The sequence below is a fragment of the Palaemon carinicauda genome, unplaced genomic scaffold (genome assembly GCF_036898095.1).
Source record: "Palaemon carinicauda isolate YSFRI2023 unplaced genomic scaffold, ASM3689809v2 scaffold50, whole genome shotgun sequence".
Taxonomy (NCBI): domain Eukaryota; kingdom Metazoa; phylum Arthropoda; class Malacostraca; order Decapoda; family Palaemonidae; genus Palaemon; species Palaemon carinicauda.
Window position 1 is genome coordinate 97,867 of NW_027171762.1, and position 23,609 is coordinate 121,475.

The window sequence follows — 23,609 nt, forward strand, 5'->3', positions numbered from 1 at the left end:
CTCTTTTAAGGACCTCACATTAAAAACTCTTTTCCTCGTGTGCTTAGCAACAGGTAAAAGAGTAAGTGAGATCCACGCCTTCAGCAGGAACATAGGTTTCACATCTGAAACGGCTACATGTTTCTTGCAGCTCGGTTTTTTGGCTAAAAACGAGCTTCCTTCCCGTCCTTGGCCTAAGTCGTTCGAGATCCCAAGCCTGTCCAACATGGTGGGGAACGAACTGGAGAGAGTACTTTGCCCAGTTAGAGCTCTTAAGTACTATCTAAGAAGGTCAAAACCATTACGAGGACAATCAGAAGCCTTATGGTGTGCTATCAAGAAGCCTTCTCTACCAATGTCTAAGAACTCATTTTCTTACTACATCAGGCTTCTGATTAGAGAAGCAAATTCTCATCTGAAGGAAGAAGACCTTGCTTTGCTGAAGGTAAGGACACATGAAGTGAGAGCTGTGGCTACTTCAGTGGCCTTCAAACAGAACCGTTCTCTGCAGAGTGTTATGGATGCAACCTATTGGAGAAGCAAGTCAGTGTTCGCATCATGCTATCTCAAAGATGTCCAGTCTCTTTACGAGTACTGCTACACCCTGGGTCCATTCGTAGCAACGAATGCAGTAGTAGGCGAGGGCTCAGCCACTACATTCCCATAATCCCATAACTTTTTAACCTTTCTCTTGAATACTTTTTATGGGTTGTACGGTCGGCTAAGAAGCCTTCCACATCCTTGTTGATTTGGCGGGTGGTCAATTCTTTCTTGAGAAGCGCCAAGGTTAAAGGTTGTGATGAGGTCCTTTAGTATGGGTTGCAGCCCTGTATACTTTAGCACCTTTGAGTTGATTCAGCCTCCCAAGAGGAACGCTGCGCTCAGTAAGGAAGACGATCTTATTAAAGGCAGAGTAACGGTTCAAGTCGACTTCCTTACCAGGTACTTATTATTTCATTGTTATTGTGGATAACTGATTATATGAAATACGGGATACTTAGCTATCCTTTAGTCTTGTACACTGGTTTTTCACCCACCCCCCTGGGTGTGAATCAGCTACATGATTATCGGGTAAGTTTAATATTGAAAAATGTTATTTTTATTAATAAAATAAATTTTTGAATATACTTACCCGATAATCATGATTTAATCGACCCTCCCTTCCTCCCCATAGAGAACCAGTGGACCGAGGAATAATTGAGGAGGTGTCAACAAGAAGTACTTGAGTACCTGGCCACAGGTGGCGCTGGTAAATACACCCCCTTCTAGTATTGTGATAGCTGGCGTATCCCTCCATAGAATTCTGTCGGGCAACGGAGTTGACAGCTACATGATTATCGGGTAAGTATATTCAAAAATGTATTTTATTAATAAAAATAACATATTTATTTCACACATATACTTATTCTATATACTTATTTGTAGGTAGTAGGTTGGCCAGGGCACCAACCACCCGTTGAGATACTACCGCTAGAGAGTTATGGGGTCCTTTGACTGGCCAGACAGTACTACATTGGATCCTTCTCTCTGGCTACGGTTCATTTTCCCTTTGCCTACACATACACCAAATAGTCTGGCCTATTCTTTACACATTCTCCTCTGTCCTCATACACCTGACAACACTGAGATTACCAAACATTTTTTTCTCTCTCAAGGGGTTAAGTACTGCACTGTAGTCGGTCAGTGGCTACTTTCCTCTTGGTAAGGGTAGAAGGGACTCTTTAGCTATGGTAAGCAGCTCTTCTAGGAGAAGGACACTCCGAAATCAAACCATTGTTCTCAAGTCTTGGGGTAGTGCCATAACCTCTGTACCATGGTCTTTCACTGCCTTGGGTTAGAGTTCTCTTGCTTGAGGGTACACTCGGGCACACTGTTCTCTCTTGTTTCTCCTCCTCTTGTTTTGTTAAAGTTTTTATAGTTTATATAAGAAATATTTATTTTAATATTGTTGCTGTTCTTAAAACAATTAATTTTTTTTCCTTGTTTCCTTTCCTTACTGGGCTGTTTTCCCTGTTGGAGCCCCTGGGCTTATAGCATCCTGCTTTTCCAACTAGGGTTGCAGCTTAGCAAATAATAATAATAATAATAATAATTCGCTGTTATGGCGATTACACTCCCCTCATTGGGCATACTATGCCCAATTTTTCACTACTGGTTCTATTTACTCTTAGTATGTCAAGCAAACTTCAAACAGGCACAGTTTCACGATTGGTCTGATAAGTGTTCCAGTGGAAGTGGGTACATGTACCTTCCTTACAAACCCATCACAAACTGGTATGACCTTTGAAATTCTGCCCAACTTCCAACGACTTCATGGGAAATTGGGATCCACAATGATTACTAAGTCATCAAACAGAAAATTCCGTGTAGTCTTGATGTTGCGTTTGCACAGTTGAAGTGTTTGCAGGTACTCTGCTTTCCACCTGCGCCAAAACCGATCGGTCAGAAGCTGTGTATGTTTCAAACGGCAACGTAAGACTTCAGCAGGCGCCAACTGGTCCGTTGGAGGTCTATTTTCCTGTTCACCCTGCGGCAAATGATATATGCTCAGAGAATTTTGTCGATGGTTGAGTACCCTTTTATGATCCAATGATGTCGCTGTAATGAAGCCATTTTATGTTTGCGGCCTGAGTGACCTGCTAGAAAGGCATGTGCATCTATTGCTATCAAGGTAGTGATGTGATGATGTTTTTGCAAGAGGATTGTACCTAACGTGCAACTAGGGTCTTGTTCGTGTGGGATATGACCTCCTACCCGTATGATTCCCCACTCATAAGGATAGGGTTCTAGCCTGTGGCTTGAACTTTGCCTTGTTAACTTCCCTAACTGCAGCGCTGCTATGTCATCTCCAAACCTGCATTGCTGTAGGGCCCTTATAATACATTCCCTGGCTTCTTGAATTTCTAGCACTGTGAGTCACAGGTTGGTGGGGTGTGCCTTTCCAGATCTGAGCCAGTACTAGAATTTGAGGATCCAAGCTGTGGCGCTGTAGCAGGTTGAAGGGCGTACCAAATTGGAAGTTTTTATCTTTGTTGGCTGGTTGCATGTGTGTTGTCATAGTGGAGGTTCCTTTCTTAACTTCAGGGTCATCAAATGGTGCCTCCAGAATGACCGGCTGTGATGGCCAACAGGTCGAAGGTTGCTCCGGAAAATTGGCCCAGTGTCTCCATCTTCTGCCGGCAAGCAAGTCTTGGGCTGTCAGTTCCCTTGTGGCATCATCTGCTGGATTTTGTTCTGAACTAACATGCCGCCATGTTCTGGTTTGGAGCGCCTATGAATCGTCCCTAATTGATTAGCATTGAGAGTTTGGAATTGACGTTCGGTGCTCTTAATGTATTGGAGAACTATTGTACTGTCTGACCGAAAGCTAAAGTCGTTGGACTAGTCATTCCCCACCAATACGCGACAAGAGGCCTCGGTGAGAAGGACGGGATAGAATTACATCATCTCTGTGATGCCTCTCAAGTTGCATATGCCTCAGTGTCTTACACATGAAACACAAAATAGACAAAAATATAGTAGCATGGATTTAGCATGTACAAGTTTAGCACCAATCATGACATTATCCAAAGTATGTCTTGAATTGTGCACAGCAGTTTTGGCTACTGAGACAAGTGTCAAGATTAGGAGGGTCATAAAACAACCTGTCAAACACTCCACCATAACAGCGAATGTAGAATAAGTATATTTTCTCTCGCTAGCTTTTAACTCTTTATTCTAGTTCCCTTTCTTCCGTATAGCTATATTATTTATTTCACACATATACTTATTCTACATTCGCTGTTATGGCGATTACAAGGATTGTGAAAGTTAATTAAATGATTGTACAAGTAAGGAAATGTTATTCATAGCAGGTAGTGAAATTAAATTAAGTTAAAGAAAAGGCTCCTTGTATACACTTCAGAAGCAGAGAGACACAGGTGTTATTATTTTGATTGTTTTTAACCCTTTCAGCCCCAAAGGACGTACAAGTACTTTCTTGCAAAACACTGTTAATTACATGTTTTTACATATTTATTATAATTTCATGAGAAACTTCAGGCATTTTCCAAAAGAATAAGACCAACCTGACCTCTCTTGGACAAAAATTAAGCCTCTTAGAGCAATTTAATAAAAATATATAGCAAAATGTGCTCAAAATTTAACCTTATGGTGGGGTGAAAGGGTTAACATTCCAAAATGCAATTTGAATTACTTTAATCATTGGCTATTTTACGAGTATCATTCACTTGACTTTGAAATCTCATGAAGCCAAATTTAGCTGTAAGTGCTCTGAGGGCACACTTGGTGTGTCCTCAAATACAGGTCCTCAACTTACGAACTTAATGGGATCCAAGCTGTTTTTAAGTCTAATTTGAGTGTACTTACCTCGAACTACTTTCTTAGGAGTACAGTATCTGGGATCTCCCCCCAACCGACCAGAGTTTTGTGTAGTTTACCCTAGTCCCGTTTTCTATGAGGGGTAACCCCAGGCGGAGGGATACGCCCCCTGAGGCTAACCCCGGGTCAGAGAGCATGCTTGCTCAGGTCTCGACCTCCAGTAAGTTCTCTGGTCGCGTCGCGATATCACGATCTTAATTGGATCTAAGCTGTTTTAAAGTCTAATTTTATTAGGTTTTGTCTTAGGTTAGGCCTAACCTGAATCCCATGCCTAGGATTTCCAGCTATTAAAGTCAACAAATGGTTGAGTTTTATGTGAAATAGATATCAGGTTATTACAAGTGGCATTTTGCTTACTGTATTAAATGATATATTATCGTTTTATTTCAGTATTTCTTTATCATATCTTTGTTATTTTCAATTTTGAAAATTGAAAAACAAGCATGAAACTTATACCTATCGTCCATTTCTTTTAGCGAGTCATATTTGCACCGACTCGCAGCGGTGCCCTTTTAGCTCGGAAAAGTTTCCTGATCGCTGATTGGTTGGACAAGATAATTCTAACCAATCAGCGACCAGGAAACTTTTCCGAGCTAAAAGGGCACCGTTGCGAGTCGGTGCAAATATGACTCGCTAAAAGAAATGGACTATAGTACAGTGTCTCGACTTAAAGGATTTGATATTATACTGTTTTTTTTTATTGTACGCTCACATTCTCTGGTGGCCTATTGGAAACATCCCTCCCTGTCAATCGCCAGACTGGGGTTTGAGTCCCACTCAAGCTCCATAGTTTCTTGTAGTGTCTACCTGCTGAGTCATCAGCAGCCATTGCCTGGTCCTCCCTTATCCTAGCTTGAGTAAAGAGGTACTTGGGCACTGATCATTCGTATATATGGTCAGTCTTTAGGGTATTGTCCTGCTAGCTAGGGCAGTGTCACTGTCCCTTGTCTCTGCCATTCGTGAGCAGCTTTTAAAAGAGGCACACACTCCTGTGCGTGTCCTCACCAGTTCGTAAGCGCCCACCTGTTCGCGAGCTATCACAATTCAAAGCATATTCGTAAATGATCTGGAAGGCAGTACCTGGAATCTGTATAGAAGGGACTTATGCAAGATCTTCCAGGCACACCAGCATGAGTCCTAGGATGGTTAGTGAGTCTACCTGTAGGTAATTTAAGTCGCCTCGATCTGACCGAAGGGGTCTTTGATCTCGGAGAAGCAACCCAGAGACAGGGTAGTCCACAAGCTCTCTGAGAGTGAACGTGATAACTTTTCAGTGGTTTAGGTTTTTGACCTGACACCCATGGCTCAACTGGGATCATAAGGCGCCACCTCCAGGACTGCAAGGGAAGAGAGCCTCTTTTTCATTGCCGCCTCCTCATCATCAAAGAAATGGGTGGGACCAGAAAGGACATGGGATGACTCTCGACAATCTTCGGATCATTCCGACTCCCCGTTACCACAGTTGGGAGATTGAGTCGAGGTACGAGGGAATTCCCTTCGTATGCCCTCTTCTGGAAATACTGCTAGGCACTGGCGCATCGGAGGAGGGATGGGGAGCGCACATGAGGAAGCAGATCCCTCGAGATGCTGGTCCATGGAAGTTTATTTTTTCTTGAATACTGCTGTCCCATCTTCCATGGAAATAAATTCCAGATTGTTTCATTGAAATAAAAATAATTGTTAAACAACCTCACCCACCTCCCCCACTAACAGTGGGTATATTATATTTGCTGTACACATGCTTATAGTGCACTGGAAAATAAATTAATCAAAAGGGCAGCAGATTAGAGAGTAGTGTTAAATTGCTTACCCATTTCGCTGGCACGTTTTTCTTGCTGGTACAGTACTTTATAAAGAGATATGTTATTCTATTTAAGTTTTACTATCTTTGAATGAATAGTTCATGAATCCTAGGTATGTGTTGAAATGATGGATTTTAGTTTAGAAATTAATATTGTTGAGCATTGAAAGTTAATTGAATAGATATTTAGCAAGGTTTTTAATTTTAGAAATTTAGTGCAGTACAGTATTTTAGGGGAATTTGTGTCAAGGATTGTAACCACTTATAAAATGTACCTTATTGCACCTCTTTTCCACAGCCCAACTTAATGAACTTGGGAGTAGATGGTTCATCTGCTCCAGTATCCTCAATGGCAGCGATGGGAGCAACATCCACCTTACACAACTCTTTAGCAACGTATATGACCCAGCAAGCGCAGCCAAATTTGTTGTTTGGGTTAGGTCAGCAGCAGCAGCCCCCACCTGCCCAGCAACAGCCTTTAAATTTACAAACTAATCATCAAGGACAGCCCACCATGCAGCCTCCACCTCCCCATCAACCCCCTGGAGGTGCTCCCGCTCCCCCGGCAGCCGCTCCTCCGTTACCGCTGAATTTACATAATCCGTATTATGTATCTTTAGGGCCCATGCTACCTCTCCCTATGTCGACTCCGCAACATAATCACCAGCAGCAATTTCAGCAGAATATGTTGCAACAGCAGCAAGGCATTCCAGGGGGTTTTAATCAGCATACTATGTATCAGTGAGGCAAGGTGGCCCCTAGCCCCACCCACTACCCGTCCTCAGTGCCAGCACAACATAGAAACCATCAGTATTCTCCTTACACTCGCATGCCATCATTGGTTGGTACATACCAGTATACTTGGTCCATGGCACAAAGTAATTCATTGACTTCATCTAGACAAGTGAACTTTCCACCTTCATTTTCTTCGCAACCTCAGCATCCATATTTGACTCCAAATTCGGTCCCACAACTTCCTCCTCAGCATTTTCCACATGCTCATCATCCCCCAGTTCCAGTATCACAGTTGTCTTCCACCACACAGCATCAGTCACCTGTTACGCTCACACAGCCGTTATATCAGCATCAAATCATGAATAGTTCGATTCCAGCGAGAACAACTGAGCATCAGAAAGGTCCAGGCCTTGAAACTTCGCGAAACCCAGTTCCTTGCACATCTGCATCTTCCCAGCCATTTTCAGCTTGTGATCTTAGTTCGAATGTGCAACACCATTCTCTCAACACCACTCAAGATAACTCGCAGGATCTCTACAGGGAAGGTTCTTTACCAGTTTCATCGCAATAGAGGTAGCGGAGCTCACGCTCCCACGCGCAGTAGTTGTGGGTATTGCTCGTTGTTGTGTTATACCAGTCATCTTGTCGGGTTGAATTCTTGTCAAAGGTTTTGTCAATGAATGTGCTAAACTTTAAAATAACCTTTGAGTGATTTATAAGGGTACTTTTTTCTATTGCTTTTGGTTGTGCTTAAGCGGATAGAAAGTTCAAAAGCCCTTCAATGTGCTAAATGATACAGATAAAGGTTAGTGGCCATAAATGAACAATGGAGATTGACATTGTCAGTGGGACTTTGGGGCCCAGATGCCTTCTTTTTTTTTTTTTCAACTGTACCGGTAAGATTTAAGAAATAACAGTTCATGTGAACCTAAAGGAATTTTTTATTTTTTTGAGAATCTTGAATAGTATATATTACAACTAGATTAAATCTTGGATATTAGTACAGTTGTTGTACCTATTCGATACAGGTATGTAGTACAGTATTTAGGTATTTAATTTTACTGTTTTGAAAATAATTTTTATGCATATACTAATGATCATCATAATTTTTATTATTATTATTATTATTATTATTAATTATATGTTGCTTAACCTAAAAAGTCAATTTATCAAAAGTTTTACTAACTTTAAAAGTGACATCTCCTTCAGGATGAATTTTTTTCTTATTTAAAATTCGGAAACGTAATACAGTATTGACTTTAAATTAGAAGTGACTGTCCAAATGTCTGTGATGGATTGCATTATCAAAGTATTGATTTTATTATTATTATTATTATTATTATTATTATTATTATTATTATTATTATTATCACAGTGCTAATTATTGTCTTGACAATGATAATTGCTGATATTTTTAGTTTTAAGATGTAAGTTAACCATGGACAAAGGCCATTTATTTTTGTTTCGATAATAGATTCCATTTTGTGATCAGTGAATTCTATGCAGTATTTTTGTGCTTTTTTCAATTGTGTGCTAAAGTGCCATTACCTCCGCTTTACAAGAAAGACATTAGCTGATTTTTGAGGGAGCCAGGAGCTGTTATGTAAATACTGAACAGATTGAACAAATCTGTTAAAATAGATGTCTCTCTCTCTCTTTCAGACTTAGCTAATCTCTTTCTTGTTAGTCAAGGGTTACAAGTAGGCATAATTTGCATGTGGTCTTACTGAATATGCAGGAATTTTTGAGCTATTTTATTTTTTGTTACATAGATGTATATATAATCGATGATGTTTATACCATTCTGCCATGCTATACGAGGGATTTCTGTTATACAGAATTCAGTATGGTTATAGTTGTGTATTTTTGTCAGATTGCATTATGAAACAGATGTATATTTTGGCCATATCAAGGTAGGTAGCTTACCTTTAAAAAAAACTCTGGCAGCGATCAAAATAATAATTATTTTGAAGGGTCTTGCATATGAGGTTCATATGTCAACATTAGAATGTATGTAATAGTCTTAAGATGAACTCAAACTTCGGAAGAAAAATATATAATTGGAAACTTTAGGGGAGACTTAAAAGGCAGTTATTAAACTGTGTGATAGATATAACCTCCACGTAATTAAGATATGAAATACCAGATATATCCAAGGGCATTTGTGAATATTATAGTATTACTCGGTTTGTAAAAATAAGTGCATTGCATGGAAAGGTCGATGGCCACTAGAAGCTAAGGAACTGAGTTTTTATAGGTGATTTTTACACAATGAGAGGGGAAATACTGCAGTTCAGTCAAGGCTCATTAATATTTGATTAACAAATCATGAGTTTCCTGCAGCTGGTATTAGATATTTAAATATGTTGTCCATTTTTATTATACTGTATACAAGGAATAGATTTATTTCTCGTAGCATATAAGTGCTTCTGAATTTCTACTTGCGTTGCCAAGTATTATTTTGTATTTGTATTTTGCTTGTAGACTTGTGTTACATAATTTTGATCACAGAGATTGCTTTGTGTAAATTTTCGGTTTACTAGCTTTTCTGATTCTATGAATCCATGTAAATTGGACAACAGTGTGTTGTGCTAAATTGTATTTGGCCTGCAGCAAATGTTCCAATGGTATTAAGCTCCATGTCAAAAGTTCTTTCTGTGATGCAATGGATATTTTTTCTTTTCATTTCCTTCTCCCTTCGTCACGTAACTTTACACTTTTCAGATTCTGGTTATTCAAGGTTTGAGTCCGTCCTAATCCACGTGTAGGAAAGAGCTTTGACTGTACTTAATGTGTGTGTGTTTGCGTCTCGATCCTAATTCTTTGTATTTGAAACATATCATAGGTGCTGTTAGAGTACATTGATGTAGAGAGCAGCTATATGACAATGAGTTGTTTGGGTGCTATTATAGTATGCTATCTACCGCCGATTTTGCTATCTACCACCCCTCTCTGACTATAGTATGATACCTACCATCAGTCCCTAAGGATACGGTCTACTTGCCAATCCGCCTCTAATAAGAAGGATCAATACCGACTTGATAACCCAACCTAACCTAACCTAACCCAACCTAACCTAACCTAACTTACAAACTGCTTATAATTATGCACCCATGTCCTAACATAGTCTAACCCAACCTAACCTAACCTACAAACTGTTTATAATTATGCATCCATGTTATCCTTCCAATAAATATTATTAAACTATCATTAAAGTCCAATTAGGATAACATACTGGTGGTAAGTAATCTGTTTGATAATCCTCATCAAACAGGAGGATTAACATTGACGGTAGATAACATACTTTGAGGTAGATAGCATACTGTTGTAGAAATTCGACGGTAGATAGCATACTATAATAGCACCGTTGTTTATTTGTGCTCCACCAGTGTAATTGGCTTGTAAGAAACACCAATTGTAGGATTTATTGAATTCTAATTTGGACAGCTGAAGAGATCATCAGTCATGATTGATTTTGTAAGCAAAGCCATAACTATATTTTTCTCGGTTACTGTCTTCACAGGAATTAGTTTCATAGTACCTAGGCAAATATTTCTAGTTTTTCGGATAAATATACCAGTGAATACATAGTCATTCTGAAGGGTTAACTTTGCATAATTTTTTCTCGGTTACTGTCTTCACAGGAACTAGTTTCATAGTACCTAGGCAAATATTTCTAGTTTTTCGGATAAATATACCAGTGAATACATAGTCATTCTGAAGGGTTCCATCCATATGCCGAAGGCACTTCCCCCAATTTTGGGGGGTAGCCAACATCAACAAGGAAACAAAACAAAAAAAGGGGACCTCTACTCTCTACGTTCCTCCAGCCTAACCAGGGACTCAGCCGAGTTCAGCTGGTACTTTGCATAATTATGTAGGAAAATGCACAGTTAAGCTATTATCAATTGAAGTGCTTAGCTGTAATGTTCAAGACTTGCCATAACGTCGACTAAGTTGGCAGTTTTGTGTAAAGTATAATTTTGAAAAAGGTCCAAGGCCTTCCCTTACCACATGCTGTCTTTTGAGACTAAAGCAAATTTTCTATAATACACAGACAAGTTCCTAAATTGTTTTCGTCACTTGAAATTGTACCTACAATTTCAAATTTATTCTATTTTTTTTTTACGTATTTTCAAGCATTTCGTGCGTGCATGTTGTTGTTCTGGCTTATTTGTCATGATCTCATGACCATTGTACTATATTTATGGATGATGTGAGTTATTTTATTATTGAGATTTGAGAAGTTAATGGTTCATTAGTATAAAATGTATTTGGGCCCTGATTAATTGCGATTCATCCATTTTCATGGTTATGTATTAAACCTTTAACCCCCAGGCTATTTGGAAATTTCCAACCCTTAACCCCCAGGGGTTATTTTTTTTTCAAGCACATTTTTCAGTATATTTTTTTTAAATTGCTCTAACAGCCTTAATTTTCCTCATAGAGAGGTCAGGTTGGTCTCATTCTCTTGGAAAATGCCTGAAGTTTCTCCAAAAATTATCAAAAATATTAAAAAAAAAATTGCATTTTTTTGCAAGGACGTACCGGTACGTCCATGGGGTACTGTAAAAGGATGAGTTTTGTGAAACGTACCAGTACGTCCTTTGGGGGTAAAAGGGCTAAACACTGATAGTCTTCAATTGAGGCAATCACAGTGCCAAGGGTCTCCAGAGCGCTAAGTGTTCATTTTTTTATTGCTTCGATGTGTTCTGAAAATACTTTTCCATTCACACTAAAAAGGATAACTAGGATGTACATAGGCTCCAAATCTTTTTGAAATTTGTTCATAAATCGCTGGGATACAAGTGTACAATTTTCAAATGTATTTTTTTGGGCTCAAGCCATGTCGTTCTGATGGAAGGTTCCTACAGTAGCTTCCTTTGGATATATATGAAGCTACTGAAGGACGACATGGCCATCTCACCCAAAAATAGATTTTTCGCTTCGCTCAAAATCCGTTTTATTGTGCTTTTGATTTTTCCGCTAGCTAGAGACCTTTAGCATTGTGAATGCCTTGGTTATAGGTTTACTTTTTCAGTGGTAAAAATTCATTTATGACTAATGGAATAAATTTAAAAAATGATGGTTTTTAAGCTATTTATATATGCATTAAGTAATCCCTTTCAAAATTGCAATATAGTTAACTTTTGTTTGTGAAAAGTGGTAAAGAAAATACAGTATGCATTAATTAATCCCTTTCAAAATTGTAATATAGTTTGTTTGTGAAAAGTGGTAAAGAAAATATGGTAAAAGTGCTTATGGATCCATATTGTCAGTCTGTTGTGGTGGCTTACATGACATCCTTCACCTTTTGTGGTGGCTTACATGACATCCTTCACCTTTTAAGTTGCTCGGAATCCTTCAACCTTAACGTTTAATTTCCTGGGCAAAACCTTCAAGATTAGCAGCTTCGATCTTGGAGAATCTGGTTTCCGTAGAAGAAAACTAGGCCTCTCGAAAGTAAGTTTTTCTCATTTTGATTGAGTTTTTTTTATTTTATTTAAAATAAATATTAAAATAGAATTAGTATAAAAATTGTTGAATAGTTTTCTCAACTCGGTAGAGTACTCCTCTGTGTGTATACAAAATTTTCCAAAATTCTTAAATGTTGGTTTCCGTAGAAGAAAACTAGGCCTGTCGAAAGTAAGTTTTTCTCATTTTGATTGAGTTTTTTTTTATTTTATTTAAAATAAATATTAAAATAGAATTAGTATAAAAATTGTTGATTAGTTTTCTCAACTCGGTAGAGTACTCCTCTGTGTATACAAAATTTGCCAAAATTCATAAATGTTTTTATTATTTGTAAGGAATCTTCCTCACCCATCGTCACAAAATGTCACATACACTATTGACCTAATACCATTTTATTTTCACTCATGCAAAACAATTAGTTTTATTTTAAGTAGGGCTTATCTGTTTTTATAACTGAAATACCTGGGCACTATAGTCAATTTCTTTTAGCGATGCAGATTTGCACCAACTCGCAGCGGTGCCCTTTTAGCTTGGAAAAGTTTCATGATCGCTGATTGGTTGGACGAGATAATTCTAACCAATCAGCGATCAGGAAACTTTTCCGACTAAAAGGGCACCGCTGCGAGTCGGTGCAAATCTGCCTCGATAAAAGAAATGGACTATAAGACTTAACTGATTTATGAAGAGCCGTGGGTTTGTTCTCCTGGGTCAAATCCCTGTTGCCATATGTACCATTATGCAATTAAAGCAATTTGCCCTTTAAAGGTAGACCAAGAAATGGGTTGTTTCATGTGTAAGCTCTCACCAAAATTGAATTTAAAGTATTAACAAATAGTTATTATTATTCTCCATTAAAATGGAAATCCTGAATTTTGAAACCTGGCAAATGTTTTGAAAATTGTTGCCAAATTTCTTGTTAAGATAAAGCAGGTAGTTTTTGGAAGGGTTAATTCATTTGAACTATAAGGAAATTAAGGTTTTTCATATTTGGAAGGCAGCTGGAACATTGACTGGGACATCAATGCTAAATTTTATTTGTGTTGATTCTTTCCACCCTTTTTTCAGCAGATGTTGTCAGGGCCTGTTAAATATATTATAGTTATAACATGTCTCATTGATTAGGAAATTAAATTTGAAACCATCTTAGGTGAAAGGCAACTTTATGTAGCTATGTTATACAGTGAACCCTCGTTTATCGCGGTAGATAGGTTCCAGACCCGGCCGCGATAGGTGAAAATCCGCGAAGTAGTGACAACATATTTACTTATTTATTTAACATGTATATTCAGACTTTTAAAACCTTCCCTTGTACGTAGTACTGTTAACAAACTACCCTTTAATGTACAGAACACTTAATGCATGTACTAACATACCCTAAACTAAAACAGGCACAAATATTAAGGGCGACTTTATATCATGCGTTTCCTAAACACGCCAAAAAGCACGATAAAAAAATGGCAACCAATGTTTTGTTTACGTTTATCTCTGATTATAATGAAGAAACAAACGCATTTACACATCTGTGTATAGGTTAGTTTCTGCATCGATTATATTGATTATTCAGTACAGTATGTTGATTTGGTTATTACTAATGTTTTACTTAATTTTTCTTAGGACTTCCAAATGAAATTTTTTCTTTATGACGCCGCCTGAAACGACGGCGTCATAAAGTACGCTCAGTAAACAAACTAAGGAATTTAACGCGCATGATGAAAGTGATAAATAATGATATTACAGTAAAAGCTTTAATAAAATATGTTATTACAAATATTATTTACTGTATCTATATAAAATCATACATACGTAGCAAAGCAGGAAAACAATCTACGAGAGAGAGAGAGAGAGAGAGAGAGAGAGAGAGAGTTGTTTTACATACGTAAATGTAAATTTCAAACAAAAAAAAATAGCCCCATTTCATATAAAATAGATTACAAATATTTTACTTTATCATATTACAGTAGTCTGTATAATACTGTAAAGTTCAGTACAGTATGTTGTTGTTAAAGTCGTGGCGATGAAATTCTCACGAAACAAAAACACGCCATTTGAGTACAACAGCTGATCTCTCTCTCTCTCTCTCTCTCTCTCTCTCTCTCTCTCTCTCTCTCTCTCTCTCTCTCTTCGTGTTATACAATACTTACATTTAGATGAAGAAACTAAAATTAGTTTTGTTAGTGTCAATTAAATACGAAACTAAATAATTAGGCCGAGTCTACATCCATTTCAATCATAGCTAAAAATACGGCATCCGATTTCATCAGCAAACCACTATTTTTTGGGAAATATCATTTTATTCTAGAAAATTGCCACTCTTTAAATAGATAATTGCACATTAAGAAAGCGTGTACTTTTGTTTTTAAATTTCGGGTTTGTGTTTTAAAAATCGAGTATTGTTGACTTCTTTTTTTTTTTCTTTTGGCTGTGATTAGATCAGCTGTCATCTAGCTGCCGCTCTTGAGTGTGTACGAATACACTAACAAAGTATCATTTATACCATTTCTTAACTTATTCAAACCGTCTACAGTATACAGTTGATATTACATAAGCACTAATGTGTTATAACCTATCAAATTTTTTTGTTTATTACATTCAAACCCCCCCCCTCTCTCTCTCTCTCTCTCTCTCTCTCTCTCTCTCTCTCTCTCTCTCTCTCTCTCTCTCTCTCTCTCTCTGTGGGCTACTTTTCACTACCTCCTATTCCTTACCTCTCTCTATCTCTCTAACAAATGATATCTTTGTTGCTCCTCAAAGTTTCATTTATATTGAAAATCAATCACGATTCAATTTTCCTTACTTTCTCCAATCTCGCACCATCGGTCACATCGCGGTATTTTCGATATTTCTGGAAAATCCGCAATATATGTATATACATGGGTTATGAAAAAAATCCGCGAAGTGGTGAATCCGCGATGGTCGAACCGCGAAGTAGCGAGGGTTCACTGTAATGTTTAATCTTTTTTTTCATTAATGCACATTCAAATTTGGCACCTCATGACACACCTGTCAAGTAGCATAGGCTAAAACACGGCAACGTCACTCGAGGGGATATCCCTTGCTTAACTCCACCCAAACCTTGGTTTTAGAGTGGTGGGACTCTAATGAATGTATTACTATTATACTTTGTACTCTATGCTATTTAACCCTTTTACCCCCAGGCTCTTTGGAAATTTCCAACCCTTAACCCCCAAGGGGTTATTTTTTTCCTAGCACATTTTGCAGTATTTTTTTTTAAATTGCTCTAACAGGCTTAATTTATGTCATAGAGAGGTCAGGTTGGTCTCATTCTCTTGGAAAATGCCTGAATTTTCTTAAAGAAATAATCAAAAATTTGAAAAAAAAAATTTTTATAGCATTTTTTTGCAAGGACGTACCGGTACGTCCATGGGGGTAAAGGGATGAGTTTTGTGAAACGTACCACTACGTCCTTTGGGGGTAAAAGGGTTAAGTACTGAGTTTTTTTTGCAACATTTTTACCATTATTGTGTCATATACTTTTTGTATTAATTTTTCTGTGGGTTGATTAAACTACAGTAAATAGTAATAACAATTTGTACTAATGTTTATTACTTCTGGATTGATCATCCCTTTGTCTTCTATCTAAAGAGCTAAAGGTGTATTGCAATACTTATATGTTGAGCCAAGAGGAAGACCCACATGATTTGAAACTCCCAGTGAAGCAGGGGACACGGTAGCACATTAATCCGTAGGCTGTTTTCTTTGCATCAATACTTATGTGACTACACGCTTGGATACTGTGAATCGTCCAGCATTCCGAAAATGACTAGGGAGGGAAATGTCTGGATACGGTGAATCGTCCAGCATTCCGAAAATGACTAGGGAGGGAAATGTCTGGATACGGTGAATCGTCCAGCATTCCGAAAATGACTAGGGAGGGAAATGTCTGGATACGGTGAATCTTCCAGCATTCCGAAAATGACTAGGGAGGGAAATGTCTGGATACGGTGAATCTTCCAGCATTCTGAAAATGACCAGCCATCTCTATTCTTCAGTGCTGCCTTCATGAAAAGGAAACAGTACATTTATTTGTCCATCTTTGTTGCATAATGCACATGAAATGCAGCTGTAAAATTGTTAAAATTTGTGAGAATATTCAACATCGCCAACTTGTGTCCTAATCATCACGATCCCTATGAAGAAGGAAAGTTAAATTACTGAGTAAAATATGTTACTACATACATATACCAAGGCACTTCCCCCAATTTTGGGGGGTAGCCGACATCAACAAATGAAACAAAACAAAAAGGGGACCTCCACTCTCTACGTTCCTCCCAACCTGACAAGGGACTCAACCGGGTTCAGCTGGTACTTCTAGGGTGCCACAGCCCACCCTCCCCCGTTATCCACCACAGATGAAGCTTCATAATGCTGAATCCCCTACTGCTGCTACCTCCGCCTTATATGTTACTAAAGAAGAATTAAAGCCATCCTGTGCTGACTACTGACCATCTTTGTAGAGGAAAAGTCTAGAATTTTGAAAAACCTTTTTCAAGAAGAATTATGGCTCTCCTTTGAGCCAGAAATGGCAGAGTGTTATGCGAGTTAAAAGTTACCGGGGTAACATTAAAATCATACATGTGGGTCTTATAGTGGAGTTTCAATACTTGATGGTAATGGCTCTACTCAAATGCCAGCCAAGGATCAACAGAACAGTTGTCTGGTTGCAAAATTGTCACAGTGGAAGGAGCTGAAACTTACTTAGGTATTGTGAAGTGAAGCTAATATGCATTATTATTATTATTATTTGCTAAGCTACAACCCAAATTGGAAAAGCAGGATGCTATAAGCCCAAGGGCTCCAACAGGAAAAATAGCTCAGTGAGGAAAGGAAATAAGGAAAAATTAGAAGAGAGGTTTAAGAACAATAATAACTTTAAAATAAATCTTTCATATGTAAACTATAAAAACTTCAAAATAACAAGAGGAAAAGAACCAAGATAGAATAGTGTGCCCAAGTGTACCCTCAAGCAAGAGAGCTCTAATCCAAGTCAGTGGAAGACCATAGTACAGAGGCTATGGGACTACCCAAGACTAGAGAACAACGGTTTGATTTCGCAGTGTTCTTCTCCTTAAAGAGCTGGCTACCATAGCTAAAGAGTCTTTTCTACCCTTGCCAATAGGAAAGTAGCCACTGAACAATTACGGTGCAGTAGTTAACCTCTTGAGAGAAGAATTGTTTGGTAATTTCAATGTTGTCAAGTATATGAGGAAAGAGGAGAATGTGTAAAGAATAGGCCAGACTTTTCTGTGTGTGTCGGCAAAGAAGAAAGAACCGTAACCAGTGAAAGGGCTCCAGTGTAGTCCAGTCTAGCCAGTCAAAGGACCCAATAACTCTCTAGCGGTAGTATCTCAACGGATGGCTGGTGTCTTGGCCAACCTACTTCCTACCATATGGAATGTAGATACCGGTGGTAAATTTGTTTAAACAAATCCATTACTTTAATCGTAATTTCTTGCTTTCCAGCCTTACTAATTTGTTGGAACTCATGAATCACATGGCAATTGTAATGAGACTGACACTACTTGAGACTTGGATGATTGTTTAACTACAAAAAGTGCATACATACATACATATACCAAGGCCCTTCCCCCAATTTTGGGGGGTAGCCGACATCAACAATGAAACAAAACCAAAAAGGGGACCTCTACTCTCTACGTTCCTCCAGCCTAACAAGGGACTCAACCGAGTTCAGCTGGTACTGCTAGGGTGCCACAGCCCACCCTCCCACATTATCCACGACAGATGAAGCTTCATAATGCTGAAACCCCTACTGCTGCTACCTTTGCGGTCATCTAAGGCATCGGAGGCAGCAGCAGGGCCTACCGGAACTTAATACATTTTTCATTATAGAGTTAAATGTCATTTGGATATAATGGAGCTTTCGTTTGCATTTTCTTAGGATAAGTTTACATTTTCAGGTTAGTTTGAATTGTCTTTCCATAATTTGTATGAGGGTATGCGTATTTTATTTTTTGTGGGCATTGTTTTGAAAATTCTTTGATATACTGATTGTAGAGGAAAAAATATCTTATACTTTAGTCAATTTAGTTCTCTTTTAAATCCCTTAATCATTAACAACAACTCATTAAAGATTAATTGAAGCACTGAATTAACTCCATGGTTTCCATTTCTTGGTTTAAGCCCAAGTTTCAGATTCCAATTTCATCCATCAAATGCATCTTGCTTCATCTTCAAAATCTTAGGTTATCGGTATAAAATTCTAGTAACTTTAACATGTTTTTATGAGTGAATGAAAAAGATCATCCTAGACAAACTTATATTTACGGAAGGGGAAACATATCGAACGGAATTTTTTTTTGTAGTATATAACGTGATTTAACCGAGTTTGACCTTCATTTTAACTGCAAACTAATAGAACAACCAGTTCGGCTACTTCGTTCCCCACCACACACTCACTAAAACTGGTATCTTTGTCATTTTCCCAGTATGTTTTCCCCACCCAAAACCCCGGTTTCCCAATGGGGTGTCCCCATTATTTGACGGATGTAGATTTTTATATATTTCGCTATTTATTTGTGGTGAAAAATGTTAATTTCAAAGGAAACAGCTATTTTCCGATGGGAAAAACCTATTGTTTTAGTTGGAAGTTTTTCCTCGTCTGTAATATTAATAAATCCTCATCCTGCTTTGCTTATTATGTTTCTGTTGCTCAAGAAAAGAACACATTTCCTCTTGTACATAATAACAAAGTTGTAAGATTTTACGATACAATTCCTACCTCTTTGATATCCAGAACGATCCTGTAAGCCAGGTTGCATTTCTCCTTTTTAGCTGTTTATTTTTTTCTTTTTTACTTAATTGAAGGCTGCTCATGATTTAGAAACGTGGTGAGAAATGTGGGATGTTGTCTCCTTCCTAATGATGAAGTTTCCCAAATACAAAGTTCCTAACTTATCAATTTTATATAGAATTTTGCAGCAAAACTACGATGTGTATGGAGCGTTTATTATCGTGAACTATTTCTAGATTGCACATATTTGCCGAGCTCTTGGTTGCCGTATATTTTTCTTTGAAGGAAACTCGGAGTCTAGAGGTGAAGTCAAAAAGGAAAACTTTTTAACATTTATGAAGTTATGCAAAGGTACAGTTCCTATATTTCCACTAATGTCCAGAATCAGCATGAATATTATAAGGTTAGATTTGAGAATTCTAGTTCTTACTTTGATTGAAAATTATAATTAATTTATTCCTTTTGTAATTTTCATGAAGAAAAAAATGTAAATTAATATATTGTCCAAACGAATTGTGCAGTGTCATCAAAAGACTGTATGGAGCACAAATAAAGCTTTGCCGTTGAGACGTTTCCTAGTTATCGGTGAAAAGGATTTTTGTACATAAAAACTTTTGCTAACAGTACGTTTGCATTATAATAACAAAAATACAGCATACTGTAGCGAGATTCATTACTAATCACATCTTTTAAACTATCATTTAGATTGTAAAGGCCGCTCATGAATGGCAAAGGCAAGGGACAGTGACATTGCCCTATTGAGCAGGACAATGCCCTAGAGACGGACCATATATACATATGATCAGTCCCCAAGCCCCCTCCCCACACAAGCTAAGACCAAGGAGGGCCAGGCTATGGCTGCTGATGACTCAGCAGATAGACCTATAGGCTCCCGCAAGCACTTATCCTTAGCTCACAAGGATGGTGAGTTTGCAGCGGCCAAAGAAACTAACGAGTTTGAGTGGGACTCGAACCCCAGTCTTCACTAGTTAGGGACGTCACCACATCGGCCACCACAACTCAAGGAAAATTGAAACTTATTTGTGCTCGCATTTAATTGTCCATATTATGTTTTAGGTTTAACTTTGTACAGTACATGCGAACTTTCTCATTACTCATTTTCATTTTGTTTAGATAATCCTTTCCTCTTATTTATTAGGTGACGAATAGCCTTCTAGGAAGTAAAATTAGGGTTTTGGTGGCTGATGTGGTTAAGTCCCTGACTGGTGAATGCCAGGCTGTGGATCGAGTCCCGGTCAAACTCCTTGGTCCTAGCATGGGTGGAGAGTGCGCTTGAGTGATGATCATATGTATATATATGGTCAGTCTCTAGGGCAGTGTCCTGCTTGATAGGGCAATGTTACTGTCCCTTGCCTCTGCCATTCATGAGCAGCCTTGAAACCTGTAAACTGATTTCTGAGAACTTTTCTATTACCTATAGTCAATTTCTTTTAGCGATGCAGATTTGCTCCGACTCGCAGCGGTGCCCTTTTAGCTCAGAAAAGTTTCCTGATCGCTGATTGGTTGGACTAGATAATTCTAACCAATCAGCGACCAGGAAACTTTTCCGAGCTAAAAGGGCACCGTTGCGAGTCGGTGCAAATATGACTCGCTAAAAGAAATCGACTATAGTATTATATTTTTGTTCCATTTCTTTGCAATTTTTTTAAAGTTAAAATTCTACCAGTCTTTAAATTTTTCTAAATTCCACCTTTGAGTCTTAAGGTTTGAAGCTGACCGTGTATTTGCAGTTATAAAACTGTTATTCTTTGATTTGATGAGGAATGTATTTTAAATGAAGCCATTGATAGTTCATTGCTATTCATTGGATTTGTGTTTTAGTTCAGTCAGATATTTTTATTTGGAACTTTATGTATTTTAAGAAGCTTTATATAGGTCGTCAGGGTTAGTTTGAGATTTCTAGCACTTTTATCCTTCAAACTTCTCAGAATGTCATAGAAGTTGGTGGATGCTAAAGAGCATTATGCTATTAAAAATTGGTGATATGCATGTAAATTTCAACATTATTGTGAGATAGGTCTCTCTCTCTCTCTCTCTCTCTCTCTCTCTCTCTCTCTCTCTCTCTCTCTCTCTCTCTCTCTCTCTCTCTCTCTCTCTTCTCCAAAAGCAACATTACTTGGTTGTTATAGTCATTGTCAGCTACCTTAATTTTTTTTCCTTCTCGTACCGAACAAAATCTGGTTCTGTAAATAGTGGAGCAGTAAGCATCGAGTTTAGAACAAAATATGGAAATTGCTTGGGAGGGATAGTATTTTTGCCGGTGGAAAATCTAGTATTATATGAGTATCTATTGTATATATTTAAATTATTCATGAGAGATTTTTGTCCAAATTAATCGTTTATACCAGCATAATCAGGCAAAGGCAAAGTATGAAAGAGTTTAATGGTGCTAAACTTGCTCAAACAGAACTTAATCGGCTTTCTGTTAGCACTAGCAATTCATGATTATCTCTTCGTACATATTCCTTAGCAAAATATATCGCTTAAATTTTTGGTGAACACCTCTATTTCAAGGTAAATTCACACGAGTACTTTTTAGGTACTGTACTGTACTTCCCTCTAAGATCAACAATTTTCCTCTATGCCGAACATAATACATTTCTTTTTTTATTATTCTTTCTTTCCTATCCTTATTTAGTAAAAATTTTCCACAATTGTTTAGCATTTATTAGTATTCTTCATATGTATATAGATATATTTTGATATTGAAAAATATTTACTAGGGTTAAGTCCAGTCATATATACTGCAGGTGTCATTTGGAAATATTTTTTCCATTCCAGGTAACACAATTGGTGGCCAAGATTTTCTTTTTTTAATTGTCTTTGTTCATGGGTATTAAGTCCTTTAGTAATCATCCTTTGTTTACTATTGATGTGATAGTCTCATGTATGTTGAATCTACTTAATGGTTGTGAAATGACTAGAGATAAGCTGCTGGCAGCGTATGGATGTGTGGTAGCTCCTTTCGAATATGTTGTGCTTTGAAAGACGTACAGTACTTGAGAGTGGAGAGGTAATAAGCAATAAGGAGTGATTGTTTTTATTGTAAGAAACTAAGAAAAGTTCTTTTAAACCTTTTATCCCCAGGCTATTTGGAAATTTCCAACCCTTAACCCCCAAGGGGTTATTTTTTTCCCCAGCACATTTTGCAGTATATTTTTTTTAAATTGCTCTAACAGCCTTAATTTTTGTCATAGAGAGGTCAGGTTGGTCTCATTCTCTTGGAAAATGCCTGAATTTTCTCAAAAAATTATCAAAAATATGAAAAAAAAAATTCTATAGCATTTTTTGCAAGGACGTACCGGTACGTCCATGGTGGTAAAGGGATGGCTTTTGTGAAACGTACCAGTACGTCCTTTGGGGGTAAAAGGGTTAAACATAGTAAATTGAGGAAGGCTTCAGTGTATGAAAAAGGGCCTGAAAGAAAATATTACATAAGCTTCAGTGAAAATTACTCGAGAGGTACTCGCAGTGAGTAGTGGTCCCTCAAATGGGGGATGGTGGCGAGTGAGAGAATTCTGTAATTATTTATTTAAGAGGTTATTAAGTTGGCATTTGCAATTAATAGCCTTTCTGTTTGATGGTAAGATTCATGGAAATGATATTACTCTCTTCAGTGGTGTCATGTATTTTATTTCCCTGACATAAAAAAGGAGTAGGATAGAGGCTTTAAAGATGTAATTAGGTATTGTGTGGTGTCCAGAAACATATGGAGTTCATTGGATTCTCATAGTAAGTTAAATATAGCAAAATGTTTTAAAATTAAGGCCAAGATGGAAGTTATGAAGTACTGTACCGGTATGTAAACATTGTTTGTCAAACGATATGAGCAAGAGTACAATTGGTTGTAGCATGTGAAGTGAGCCATTTTTTAGTTAGGTTATTTTTGTGTCAAGTGGTGCAGTTTTGGACATTTTGAAGGATATGTGACTTCTTTTTTTTTTAAGGAATTTCATTAGATCATGATTATAACAAATTATTTGTATACTGTATATTAATGTAAATATTGAAATTTAAATTGCCTTTGATTTAAAACCCACATTTTATCTTGGATATCTTTCTCTTGCAATTGCTGATGTGGTTCAAGAGAGATATTTTTCATTGTGACATGTGCTCTTTAGAATATACTCATTTTATTTATTGATAATTTGTTCCTACGGAAATACAAGCCATCATCCTTTAGGTTGGAGTATGTTTTCAGTGCAAAGCTAGACGCCCGTTGAATTGTTTAACGAGAAGTTAAGCGAGAGGTGGGAGCAAGGGCAAGATTCCCTGCTCCTTACGTGTCAAAGTAGCGTCCTTGCCTCGTTAGTTCCTTAGGTCGCTGCAACCTCGCCATCCATGGGAGCTAAGGATGGCGTGTTTTAGAGAGCTTATAGGTCTACCTGTTGCGTCATCAGCAGCCATTGCCTAGCCCTCCCTGGTCATAGCTTGGTAGGAGAGGGGGCT

At 37.8% G+C, this 23,609-nt stretch overlaps 1 protein-coding gene across 1 annotated transcript in view; it reads left to right on the forward strand.

Annotated features, from left to right (window-relative positions):
• LOC137637036 (uncharacterized) overlaps positions 1-8,013 on the forward strand; it is a 39,365-nt gene extending 31,352 nt beyond the window's left edge. The window contains exon 5 of the mRNA XM_068369346.1: positions 6,459-8,013. Coding sequence (XP_068225447.1) covers positions 6,459-6,905 — 447 coding nt within the window. The 3' untranslated portion in view covers positions 6,906-8,013. The remainder of the gene's footprint in view (positions 1-6,458) is intronic.
• Positions 8,014-23,609: the final 15,596 nt, after the last annotated feature.